This window comes from Notothenia rossii, assembly GCF_949606895.1.
Source record: "Notothenia rossii genome assembly, chromosome: 6".
Classification (NCBI taxonomy): Eukaryota; Metazoa; Chordata; class Actinopteri; order Perciformes; family Nototheniidae; genus Notothenia; species Notothenia rossii.
The window spans coordinates 18689481-18703319 of NC_136909.1; the positions used below are offsets into that span (position 1 = coordinate 18689481).

Sequence of the window (13839 nt, forward strand, 5' to 3'; positions counted from 1 at the left end):
AATATGATTCAAGCTAAGGATGCAACCTGATAAAAGTTAAGGAGTTATTATCTTATTGTCTGTAACATTTAATTAAGTTTAAAGCCACCAAACAATAACCTGATCGACTTTCTATTTTATTTAGCCACACCCTATACGTCATATTATGTCCTTTTTCAGTTGGAAACCACAGGCTATACAGCTTTTGTCCTCAATCTGGGTGTAGACAAGTCTCATTAAATCACAGTCAGGACAGCATTTTTTCTCAGGTGACAGGTTGAGGAAATGCACAAAAGCAATGTCATTCTGCAAAAGTGAGGCGTGTCAAGTTCCTGCCGAGCCTCTACAAAGGAAGACCAATAAAAAGAAGACCGCTCAACCCAAACCGTTTATGCCAGAGGCACACATGCCATCAGAGACAGACATTCAGAAGCTGACTGCTGCAGAAATACACTGAGCCTACAATTCATGAGGAAGATTTCGTCCATTCTTACTCGATTGATTATCGCCCATTTTACAGTGAGATGCAAAGGGTATGCCTACTACAGGTTCTTTTGGCTATATCATCGCTAATTCAATCAAAATCACAAGGTGTGCCCGGATCAGGTCACTCCTGTCTCAGATCGAGGACTGCATATGACAGACAGACGCGCATCACGTTTCTACGAGAGGACGCAGCCGGTTTGCGCGTCTTGTACCTCAGCCTATGGTCCGAGGATATACGACTGGTATCATGCGAGGTGAATGCCGATCCTTTCATTATAGAAACATATCGCACTCTTTGTAACAGAAGTGGCACCGAGAATGGAGAAATCCCTCCGAAGTTTAATATTAGCATGCTGTTGGCTGCAGATACTACCTGCGCACTGACCTCTTCTAATGCACAAACGTTTACCAGACGCACAAGGAGAGATGTGAAAGTTGGAAAAACTCGGAGGAAACGCGCATGGATTTTCCCAGGGACGCTGTGGTGCGGCACTGGAAGCCAAGCAGTTAGATACGATCAGTTAGGTGAGGAGAGTTCACTTTTTTCTGCACTTGAAATTCCCCAAAAGGGCAGGAGGGCATGATTGGTCAGATAAGACATCCGATGAGTAATGGGTAGGCCAATAGCATCTCGATGTCACTTCCATTTGGTATTTAGGAAGTTTGGGCCCTCTGAATTTTTTTTAAATACAGACCTTTGGGGATTTCAGGGGGCCCCTCTCTCCAGCTGTCACTATCATTACCACCATTCACTTCATCATAGATAGTAGGCCTAGTGTAAATGTCTTCCACAGTAAATACAATTATTATATAGTAATTGCCTTTGCATTCATCATACAGTAAAGCAACGTACTGAATTCCTTTATAGAATATTAAACATATAATTTGACATTTGAGGTTTAATAAAACAACACAAAATAAAAAATTGAATGGCATTGTAACGAACAGAATGATTATAAACTATTGTAGTCACATAATCAAGATGTCCTTCCGCATATCATACATGTTTTAACAGTCTTTGATGCTTTCTGATTTTAAATGAGTAAAGAGATGATTGCTTCTGGAGTTCTATGAAATGTTCCCTCTGATATGGTTGAATTCAAGTCTTGTTCTCCTGCGTAGGCATGTTTGAGAGTGCAGATAGATGCTGCCGTGAGCACGACCACTGCCTGCATGTCATCCCGTCTTTCACTATGAATTATGGGTTCTTCAACCGCAACTTGTACACCATCTCACACTGTGACTGTGACCAAAGGTGAGCATCAGAATGTGCACCCAGGGCTGGGTTTAAGGTATTTACCGCCTTTAGGGAAACTCTTGCAACCAGGGATTCTCATTTCCCCACCAGTCCTGTACCCTTAAGGATCTGTCAAACAAGGTTAAGACTCGACAGCTGAACTTGATTAGATATGGAAGTTTAAAGTGTGTTCATAACTACACTGTAGCTATATGCACACATGACAATAAAAGCCTTCCAATTTGAAACTTTAAACTAATGAAAGTGTGGTCCTCTCTGGAATGCTAGTTGAATTTACATGTATCAATATGCCAAGTAAAGGGATTTTGTGATATAACCATTCATCCAGGAGTAATAATATACCGCCGCAATCAGCCCTCCGAATTATTTTTTAATGTCAGGAGTGAACAAGTTGCTCTCCACAGTGTTGGTTGGGCATACTTTTCCTGCTTTTATTAAACCTGCAGACATATTTGTTTTATTCTCACTTTACATCTGGTGCTGACAGGTGCATGGGTCATTTTGTAAGTAACTGACACTCACATACATAGATTTCACCCCCCAGCACAAATGCTATCTATTGATTCAAACTGTGTCGTCTACCGTAAAGGTGCAGACAAAATATGGCCAGCGTTCAAGGATTTTTACCCACCATCTGTGTGTTTATTTTGACTGATATTTTTGCTTTAACTGGGCTTGTTATTTTTTCCCCTCACCAGGTTTCGACAGTGCCTTCTTAGTGTGAATGATAGCATTTCCAGCATGGTGGGATACAGCTTCTTCAGCATCCTGCAGGTTCCCTGCTTTGAGCTGAAACAGAAGAAGCATTGCACTCAGTTGTACTGGTGGGGAACGTAAGAGACACACTGAAATGATTGCTAAACAAGATAAACAAGACATTTGTTCAGTGGAAAGAAAGTGCAGTTGGTTATATGGGAAGATTGAGCAGCAGATTTCTTGTAATAACATGCCTGCCACTCTTCCAAACCTCACACAATTATAAAGGGCACTGTGCCATTCTGTCTCCACTACCTATCTATGATGTTACTAACAGATTGTCTTACAAACAAGATAAGATTAATGGTTAACCTTGCATTAATGGTATTTCATTGACAAACTGCACTATAATAACTATAATTTACGAATTTCCACTTTGTTAGAGTCATTATCTTCCATGAAATTATACATAATTATCCCAAATAGCAATACATAAGAAACTTTTTCTTACTTCAATGAAATGCAAGGAATGTAGTTATAATATAAGTTGGAAATTCAGAATACAGTATACGTTTTTGTTATGGCTTGGTTTTAACATGTTTACTCTCCGCAGGTGCAAAGTATCCCAAAGTGCTCCGTATGCTGTCTTAGAAAGCCCCCTTCCCTACGCCTCTGAGGTTACAAGCAAAAAAGGGGACCACACTGACAGCAACGTCTTAACAGGTAGCAAAGGGCAAAGCTTTGTGATCAGCCCACATAGAAAAACACCAAAAAGTGAACATCGATGTATCTCCGGAGGAGACACTTTCTTCCCCAGAAGGAAAAAGGGAAAAGGATGTAAAAGACGCATGAAACTGTTGACAACAGCACCCCCTCAAATGACCCCAATCTCAAGGGTGCACACCAATACTCCTTCAATCACAATGGGTCTTTTGAATGCTTCTAAAAGTAGCACATTGATGCTTAATAAAAAAAGAGTTGGAAAAAAGAAGAGCGTCAGAAAAGGCCTGTCCGCTTACACCACAAAAAGGAGCCATGCTACAACACAGGTAGCCACAACCTCCAATCCACCTGTGACATCTACAACACAAATCACCCCAACTTCAACACCAGCAGTTCAGCCATACCTACCAACAGCATTCACAGCAGTGACAAAAAACATAAAAAGTCGCAAAAAAGTTACAAAACAAAGTCACTGTTGTGGATTCAGGACACCTCTGAGAGGTGACGCTTTTCAGCCTCATTGTAAGAGTTGTCTTGAACAAAATACAACATCTCACACCACAACTGTTACAACCTCAACAACTACATATGGATTACCTATCAAAGTGGCAACAGCGAGGACTCTGAGGCTAAAAAAGAAAACAGAAACACCCAAAAGAGACACTACGAAAACAATCTGGAGTATAGCTACTTCTGCAAGACCAGTCACAACAAAACTGAAGAAAGCAGCCTCTGTTAATAAGAATGAGAAGCCCAAAAAGCAGAAGGATTTCCCTTTACTACAGAATAATACGAGCGGGGAGCCTATGGGTAGTACCAGAGCCCAAAGCACACATGCAGAGAGACGCCCGAAGCAAAATATTGTATTAAATAATGCGACAGGTGAGTGTATGCAGCTGCTGAACACATGACATCTGCTGGGACTTTTGTAGTATCAGAGGCCTCACTTCAATATCATGACACTATTACAATTATAAAGACATGTATTTATTATTAGTTAAAGGTGAGCAATTTTGCCACTATGAAAAGGTGATGATAAAATGAAAAACAAACCCAGTGGAATTATTGTATGTAAGGTGGCTGAGTGCAATATTCTCTCAAAAAGCTTGAGCTTCATGCTACCAATGCCCCCTACTGGTGGGACAGGATGCTAATTTTCATCCCAGAGAATAGTTTAATAAAGAGATTGACAACATCAGTAGGCACATTTAGTATGTTAGTTATCTAAAGAATTATGGCTAGGCTACGGACATATGTGAAATAACCAGTGTTTATTTTTCACTCTTTCAGACAATCAGCTCCTGTGTGAAAGCCTCAAATATCTTGATGAATGTAAATACAAAATCCGTCCTTTGAAGAAGAAGTTTGATCTGCAGAACAACGAATCAAAGACTGCATACCACTGTGATTGCACCAGCCGGTAACTTAACAGCATTTCTGAACTTTATGTTTGAGTGATTCACGATCATTAAAAATATAAGCATGGGTTACTACAAAACAATTGGTGTAATTTAACTACATTTCAAACTTTGCATCTTGGGGCTTGCTTTGTGTGTTCTCATGTATTTTCAGCATGATATTCTTAATCCTGGAAACAGCTTAACACAGTTCATAGAGGCCAAAGAAATACAAAGGCGTACACAGCTTTTGGACCTAACTAACCCAAAAGCTATTTTCCCAATAATCCATTATGAATGTGTTTGGCATTCCTAAACTACTTCAAGGTTTGACCTGCAGATTGCAGTGAGACGATGAACAAGGCCTTTTTTCCTTCTTTTTGTCAAGAGAAAATTGTTAAGGCTCTTATCGTTGGCGCCCTTGAAAGTAAAGCTGTCTCCAGCAGTTTCCACAGTCAATACAATGATAGGGGGAGAATAGTCTGATAATAAACTCAAGGTGTGTTTGTCAAAACTATGACAACATGACCAAGTTTATGTAATAGCTCAAATGTTTGTGGTAAAAGACACACAGGTGTTATGTTGTGTATTTTATAATTTCTGGATATCTCAAGAAAGAGACTGGAGACAGGAGCATAAGATTTCGGCTTTGTTCAATTAGGTGTCCCAGTAGGCCACAACAGTGTGACAGGGAACCAGCATGCATTAAAAACCTTTTTCACAGCAGCTATTTCGACAGGTCACAGCAGGAGAAGCACAGGCGTAATTAGTTAATTATAACAAAGACAGCTGCATACCATCTAGTTCTGCTGGTTTTAGTGCCCTTTAATTTAGCATGCTAGATCAACGTCTTACTGAAACCCTTACAGTAAATGAACAGAGCCATCTTTAAAATAATTAGTTACACCTGTGTATTTAGTTAAACAGATATCTAAAAATATATGCGGTGAAAAAGGCGCAAACAAGGACCCTCAGACAGAATTCATCCTCTATTGATGTCATTCATTACCTTGATTTTCATTTTATATTTCATTTCTGTTGTAAAAGCCTTGTGTTTTTTTTAATGATAGCAGGTTGCACGTTTTTGTGTCATGTTTATATTTAATTATGTATAGGGACTCCGACTGCTGATTTTAACACTTAGTTTACAGCATACTGTAAGACTGTTATGTCTCATTGTTAAAAGGCAGGAGGAACGCCTGCCCCCACAGGCAGCTTTCTTTCTCTTTGTCTGTTTCTGCCTCTGAGTGACTCACAAATGCATATTGCATACATCACACTCTTGTGTTTTATTCCTGCCTTTTTGCCCACTTTATTCCTCTACGTGAGGTTGTAAAATGTCCTCTTCTTTGTCCTATTTTCAGCTTGGCTGTTCAGATTGAAAGCTTCGAGCAACCCAGTATTCTCCCCACGCTACTGATGGATTTCGTCTCTCAATACTGCTTTAAACTGCCAAAGGAGAAAAAATGCCACCGCAGAAACAGGTTTTAAGCTCAGATAAGCTTATTAATGCAAATCTTAGACAACCTTTGGTAACAGCAGTGCAAGTATCCTGTTTAATGTGTAAACTAGGTTTCCTTTATAAGAGATTATCATGTTGGGTCTGGTTCTGACAGTTTTCATATGTTTCTTTTTTAGATGTTCTGGAGGCTTCAGTAAAGCCTCTGACCTACTTCAAGCAGTTGAGATGATGGAGGAAAAAGACACGGCTGGGGTGCGAAATTCAGGCAGTGACAGAAGAAGAGGGATTCCTGTTCGTCTCTATAAGCGATGCCTCAGGCTACAAAGAGAAGCCGATGTTATGGTGCAGCTCACACGGCTTTAAACTAAGTGCATATTTGCAGCAACATTGAATTTGGTAAGCTACACATGTCATGCGTTATTTTTTATGTTTCTTTCTGATGGTGTAGTGTAATATTTGTAAAATATTTGTAAATATGCCACTGATTTAAATGTAATATATTTATAAAGCACTGTAACAAAAAGTTTTGGCAATCTTTCAGGTTGTGCATTGAAAATGTAATAACATCATGTATTTTTTTACTGTGTTTGAATTTAGTAATTGATATTAAAGCATACTTAAAGGGATTTCACAATAAGTCACATTGTAGCACCTTATTATCTGCACTGCAGTTTAAGTAAGGAGAGTAACAAGATCTACTCCAGTCTGCTTTCCAAAACAACCAGTCAGTAATAATAATCCAACAACACATTTTTTTTTTTTTTTACATCAGAAATTAATGGTTAATAAACATTGCAGTGTGATCTATACCTAGCTTTCATTATCTGATCTCTAAATGTGTTGTGAAGGCTACAACTGTTCAATGTGCAATTTATTGCCATTTCATGAATTCCAGCTCTTACAATGTGTTGCATCAGTTTTGTAGGTATTCACTTTTTGGGTATGTGAAACCGAAATTATTGTTATTTCAAATGAATTCAAAGATCCATTCCTGTGCTACTATACAATCGTACCCAAAAATGTCACAAGGTTTTTGGATATAGGGTTACCAATGTTGTGTTTATTTTTGTCATGGGCTCTATACAAAATCTTATATTCTTAATTAAGACATCTTTTTATTTACCTATTTTGCTTTGCTTTTTATTGAACAATGTTTAATTTTGATAATAGCCAAGTAAGTTAGACACAGTGACCATTAACCTTAGGTGACCTCTAAACCTTTGAGAGCACTGACAACCCAAAAACGTGGTTTATTGACATTGAAGAAACAGTAGGCTACATTACATCTCACACAGCTACATGTTAAGAATGATATACACACTAGTTAATTGAAAGACTGGTTAATATTGGACTCTTATGTTCAGTACAGCAAGACATACAGGTCAAATAAGACTCCATTAATATATTTTCTTTGCCTGATTAGAACTTCTTTGATGGCACCCAGATGATAGTTGACATCCATAGATCCACACATACATGCATTTTTTAAGCATTTGGACTACCTAGGTTGTGAATGTATTATCTTGATAATTTACACCTATTGCACTTCTGTCCGTCCTGGGAGAGGGATCCCTCCTCTGTTGCTCTCCCCAAGGTTTCTTCAATTTTCCCCCCATTAACTGTGGGGTTTCTTTGGGGTTTTTTCCTTTTACAATGTGATGGTCTAAGGACAGAGGGTGTCATATTTGCATTCTGTATAAAGCTGCCTGGAACAAATGTAAAATGTGTGAAACTGAGATATATAAATAAACTTTGGTTGATTGATAATTGCCCTGTAGTATAATTATTACTGTCTTAGGTTGTGAAGTTAGACACCAACATTAACTCATTAATTTTTGACAGCTTTTATTTTGGCCCGCGGTGCATGCTGGGAGCAGCTAGTCGGCCTTGGAAACATGGCGTCGCACTGACAGCTGGGAGACTCTCATTATCTTTTCCAGCCACTGACACAGCGCCCTGGCCGCTAGCGGGGCTGACTTCGTTCACCATTTACTTTTGAAAAAAAGAGCTTGCTACAAATGCAGTATACCACCTTTAAAAGACTGTCGTTTTAACGTTGCGGCGCAATAACGGATTTAGCACTGGTGTCACGCCCACCCTGCTCGGTAACGTTATAACGAAAGCGTACGGTAAGTTAGCATCAGCTATTAGCCGCCGTTAGCTCGACACGACCACCCGTGTTATGCGAAGAGGAGAGTCTTCTAACTGCCTGTTTCTGCTCGGCTTAGCTCCGTTAGCCTAGCCCAACCGTAACGCTCTGCCCCATCAAACACCATCGTCAGTAGCGACAGTTATGTTATTGTAGCTCGCTAGCAGGCTAACTAGGGCGTTTTCTGTCATTCTGTCACTGAATTTTTAATGTTCGACCCCTTTGGCATCACTGTCGGAGGAGAGAGCGATGGGCTCCGGGGCTGTGGACTCGTCCCAGTGGCTTTCGGTGAAGGAGGAGACCATTTTCCTCCACGACGGACTCATTCGGGTCACAGATCTGGCCGAGCTGCCCAGTGAAATTGGAGTGTCGGAACAGGGGGACACCGAGCAAGAGGTGGGTTAAAGCCATCTCACACACACTCACTAACTCAAATGTTTATATAGATAGAAACACACACTCATAGCTATGATAATGGTGTCTTTTTTAATTGTATTAATGTGTTTTAACTGTCAGCTGCAACACACCCTCGGTGGAAACGGTAGAGCTAACGTTAGCAAGTTTACTGCCTTGCATGTTATTGACCCACTGTCAAGGAAGCGACTGTTGTCAAATCACTTCCTGTCATCTCTTCCAAAATAGAAGCTCTGCACTGCACACCGACCTGTAACCTAATCACACAAGCAGCCACATGTGTAGTTGATACAAACTATACATCAGAGGTGCAGTAAGTCGTTTACTTAAGTAAGAGTGTAGGAATACTCTGTTACAAGTAAAAGTCCTGCAATCAAAAATGTTACTCAAGTAAAGTACAAAAGTACTAGCATCAGAATATACTGAAAGTACCTGTTATGCATATTGGCCCAATCAGAATAATATAAATAGTTTGTTTTGATTATAATTACTGGTGCATTTAAGTGTTATGAAAGCTGGTAAAGGTGCAGCTAATTGTATTTTCTTTGTATGCTGCAGGGTAGCTTGTGAATTTTACTCCAGGTATACATAAAGTCCTATTTCAGTGTTGATTATATTCATCATCATCATCATCATCATCATCATCATCATCATCATCATCATCATCATCATCATCATCAATCATCATTATTAATCAAATTCTGCAAAGTAACTAAAGATAATAAATAAATGTAATGGAATAAAAGTACACGCTTTACCTCTGAATTGTAGTGGGGTAGAAGTACAAGGTAGCAAATAACTGAAGTACTCAACTAAAGTACAAGTCCCTCAACATTTTACTTGAATACACTTCTCGAGTAAATGTACTTTGTTACTTTACACTACTGCTGTACATTCATGTAGTTTCTTCTAATGGCACATGCAAGTTATTAATATTGATTTGATCTGCTATATCATTTTGTTGTCATATAACTGCATATCCATTGCCGCATGCACTGCATTTGCTCTGGTGTCAGTTGCACAGTTTCAACTTTATTAGTAGTGCCAGTGCAGCAGTATACTTAGGCAAGCAACTTCTCAGATTGCACCAGACAGTGAGCATCTCTTTGGTTGAACAAATGGGAGAGTTCAGACCACTTTCTTCTGTCACAACATGTTATGTAGGTGTATGTAGCTGATAACCCATACACTTAAATGATTTAAGTTAACATATCAATCCTGGTGATCAAACTTTTATGATTACTCAAGTGTGGCATACTTTATAGTGACCATAATTTGATTACTGACTGATGCAATATGTTCTTGTTCTCTAAACAAAAATAAGCCACGTTATGTCAGATTAGAAGCTAGAAAGCACCACTATTTTCTATGTGGCCTTGATTTTTTTTTTCTCCCACTTTTGTTATTTTCTGAAATGTATCAAGTCTTAAAGGTGTGTGCCTTGGCAGAATGTAGTTTAATTCCAGTGTTAATGTTAAATGTAGTGCAGTAGATGTTTATTATTCGAGACTGTAGGCTTTTATTTTGAAGGCAACATCTCTGAACGCATGGGTCTATGTTGTTGCATAGCAGAAACTTTACAGTGATGCTGATGGAAACTTCGAGCTAACATTGTTACATCCCTGATATTCCGGTGCCCTACCATGTCATAAAGCTTTATCTAGTAGTATCCACCAGTGTGGGTACATTTGCCGCAGTAATCGGGTCACATGACCATGTGCTGGGGTCTAATGCCTGGTCGTGGTAGATAATGATGTGGCTAACAGTGATGGTCAACCACTTAAATCAATGATGCCTTATGTTAGCTTTTGCTTTTATGTTTTGCCATTGCTGCAACAGCCATTTATCTTTTGGTTCATTTATTTAACTTTACTTAGTCACTTAAGAGCGAAAGATGTTGTTACTATTCCAATATTTTGAATCTGTTACATATAAAAAGGGTATGTATGTGAATTGCTGTTTTAGATGCACAAATGCAGTCTCTGCAATAATATCATTATTTCATTTACTACGATAAAAAAACACTTCAGTTCAAAAGTCAAGCTCATAAGATGGGACAAGTGGCATGTTCCACACTTTAGATTGGGAAGTGTTATGTTTAAGTGTATGTGTGCTGAGATATGTGGAAGGCTTTTTGTGCTTATCCAAAGACATTACCTGCTTGAGTTAATTTTAACAATATATAGTGTGGTGCATTCAACTGTTAGTTACGCTGATGGTTCTTTTATCCTTACCTACAGTATTAGCCAAGTTTGTAACTGGAGCTACAAATGACCGGTTTGTTATTTGCCCATCTTCAATCCAATTCACATTTTAAGATGTATTAGTAACATAACCGGCAATTTATTAATTTATCAGCTTTAGTAAAAATGGGGTTGGAAACATAACAGCTGCAGATGGCTACTTTACTATTCGGCCATTAACCACATGCTGTTCTGATATAAGTACATTATGTTCAGTCAGCAGCTCCAACAGATGACAAACCACTGGTTAATTAATGAATGTGAATGGGCAGGTTTGAACCCCTCACCCTTTGTTTGTTTCTTGTATTTCAACTTATATTTTTATTTGGGGGCTAAAACGTAAAACAAATAAGGATAATGTCCCCAATATCCTTCAGAAAATTCAAAAGAAACAGAGCAGAAACAGTACATGTACGTGGTTGAGACTCAATAGGTTTGCATTTGAATTAAAGCTCTTGCACATATATAAAGCTAAAGTAAAAATGTCTTCACATTTTATAAAGCAAACCTTTTAAAGAACAGAGTAGCCATGTCTGTTGTTGTCAACATCCTTTGTCGGGTAGGTAGTAGCTCAAAACAAGACATAGGTCTCTCCACTTGTTCTAGATTAACTTCTGATTCCCTACATCTCTTCCTTCTTCCTATCGTAGGTGTTTTGATGCTGACTATTTTTATCGGCATGCAGCATTGTTTTGCAGAGCAAGGTGGAGAAGGCCAGCATCCAGTTAAGGAGTGTTACTGTAACATTAGTAGCATTTCTGAAATTGAATCAATAGAAATTGGGCCTGCTAAATGGTATAATGGATTTTTTTCTAGTTCATGATTCGTGGGCTACAGAGTGTGATCAATAACTGAAATGCTGCCTAAGTGCACATGAAGCACATTGTTTCACTTGTGAGAGGCTCTCCCAAATGTGCCTTGCTATCTCTGACCATTACTTCGTAGTCCAAGTAAGTGTAGACACAAGCTTTTATCCTGTGGAGGTGATTCATAGCTGTATTGTGGAAATGTTGTGTTCCACTGAATTTCATAGCCACGTTATAAATAATTTATTTCGCTTTAAATTAAAGTGTTGACTGCATATTAGCCTACAATATAATAGTCTTCTTCTTCTGGACAAACTGGTTGTTTTTGTCTCTTCTGAAGGTAGAACATCCTTACTTTTGTTATTATCTTTAAGTGGAGGCCTACTGACTATTGATAACGCTAAATGCACTGCAATTAGAACTAGAGAATGCAATTCCTGAAGAAATTGCTAGTGGGAATGCTTTATGCTGAAAAGCTGACGCTAAACTGCTATGCTGAAATGTAATGTGTAAGAAGAAAGTCAATAATTTAGATTGAAATGATACATGAACACTGGGGGCTTGAATGTGTGATGAGAGAAGAAAAGAAAGTAAAAAGGCTTGGAAAAGCAGCAGAATATTTAAACTGCAAACTTTTGAACTAACTTGATGGCGAATGATCTGTCGCCATGCCAACGGCATTTGATGACATCCCATAATATGCTTAGATGCGTTGATGGCTGCATCGTTACCAAACTTGTGAAGTTTTGGGCCGTTTGGAGCATTTTCACTGAAGTTATGAGAAAACCGTGTTTCATGGCGAGCATTGTGTTGCCATGGCAACGGCATTTGAAGAAATCTCAAAACTGTCCCGTAGATGTCTTCACGGCTGGACTGTTAGCACACATGTGAAGTTTGAGCACTTTTGAACATTTTCATAGGAGTTAATGTATAACGACATCGTCTTTTATGGCGAGGGATGCGTTTCCATGGAAATGGCATATGATGACACCCCATAATTGACGTAGAGCTGTTGAGGGCCGGACCGTTAACCATTATCTGAAGTCTGCTGCTCTAATTATGAAAATTGGAGTTATGACATCATCGTGTCCCATGACACAGGTGTTTATATTTGAGCTAACGACTGTCCAGAGATCAAAGGTTTCCATGGTGATCAGTGAGAGGAGAGCATTTTCATTGTTCTGAATGAGAGATAAACCTTTTACATGTGAACGTTTTGTTGAACAACCGTAACAAATATCGGTGAAATTTCAAAGCGTGAAGCATTTCAAGGAACTTGAGCATCTGAAGTGTGCTTTTTGTGTACTTTCGGGTTAATAATGTGGCCTTTTTGGCAGATTAACTAAAGGTGTGCGGCTGCTGTGGTGGGCAAAGGTGAGGCTGAACTTACGATGGGGTTTAATGGAGACATGTTGAAAGTCTTTGTCACTTCATGCCCTCAAGAGGCATTTTGTTTTATTATTTTGCTTAATTTTTTTTTATCTTTCAAGCTACGAGATGTTTTCCTTCGTTTGTCATGAACAATTATGTCTCAGGAATGTAGGATTGGGAATTATGGCAGTTTAAAAAAAAAAATATGAAGGCAAAATTAAATCTGTCCTCCACTCTAGCTGTGACATCACACACTCTACAATCTGAAGAAAGCCTCTTTAGCAAGGTCTGAACAATGTTTAATATCTCTAAAAGTAGGAATCAGATTTAAAAATTGTTTTACACGAATAATGTCAGAAAGATGTGTAACATTTTAAAGTTGGAATGAGGTTTCTGTGAAAATATGAAGGAGCAGTTAGCAGTTGAAGAAGGATCAGTTAGCAGTTGAAGTTGCATGTAGATCGTTGAAGTCGGAAGAGTTTCTCCATTGACTTCCATGTTAAAAATGTGATCAGTTATGGGATGTATCTCTGGAATTATGAAAGTTATGAATAATTGATTCCCGACCGAGCTGAACGTTTTGATGTTTGAACGGAGTTTCTGCGATGTTCAATGTGGGAGAAGAAGAGGCGCAAAATAACCCGGCGGAATAATAAAGAATTTTGTGCGTAGCATAACAGATAGTTGGAATGCTGTGTCAGCATTCCCACATAATTAGATGAAGTAGAACATTTTTCACAACCATAAATTCAAATCCATGTCAGACAGTTATTTAAATTATCCTCTGCCATGCTCTTCTTTTTATATTTAAATTCATATTTCTGAGTTTAAATTCCCTCTGAGGAAACACACGGT

The 13839-nt window shown here is 38.7% G+C and overlaps 2 protein-coding genes across 6 annotated transcripts in view; both read left to right on the forward strand.

The window, feature by feature from the left end:
* The first annotated feature begins 46 nt into the window (after nt 1-46).
* Nucleotides 47-7768, forward strand: LOC307045048 (uncharacterized protein). Of its 3 annotated transcripts, XM_079690524.1 has the most exons (8): nt 47-719; nt 878-990; nt 1588-1720; nt 2422-2556; nt 3033-4024; nt 4433-4562; nt 5904-6023; nt 6178-7768. In XM_079690524.1, exons 1-8 carry the CDS (start codon nt 616-618, stop codon nt 6362-6364), a joined length of 1914 nt encoding a protein of 637 aa, XP_079546650.1. In that variant the 5' UTR covers nt 47-615; the 3' UTR covers nt 6365-7768. The 3 variants fall into 3 exon arrangements, with proteins under 3 accessions (XP_079546650.1, XP_079546648.1, XP_079546649.1); XM_079690522.1 differs by having other exon boundaries at nt 47-990; XM_079690523.1 differs by having other exon boundaries at nt 47-990; nt 2422-2547.
* Nucleotides 7769-7881: 113 nt separating this feature from the next.
* hectd4 (HECT domain E3 ubiquitin protein ligase 4) overlaps nt 7882-13839 on the forward strand; it is a 48362-nt gene continuing 42404 nt past the window's right edge. For all 3 annotated transcript variants that reach the window (XM_079688441.1, XM_079688443.1, XM_079688442.1), the window contains exon 1: nt 7882-8546. In XM_079688441.1, coding sequence (XP_079544567.1) covers nt 8400-8546 — 147 coding nt within the window. In that variant the 5' untranslated portion in view covers nt 7882-8399. The remainder of the gene's footprint in view (nt 8547-13839) is intronic.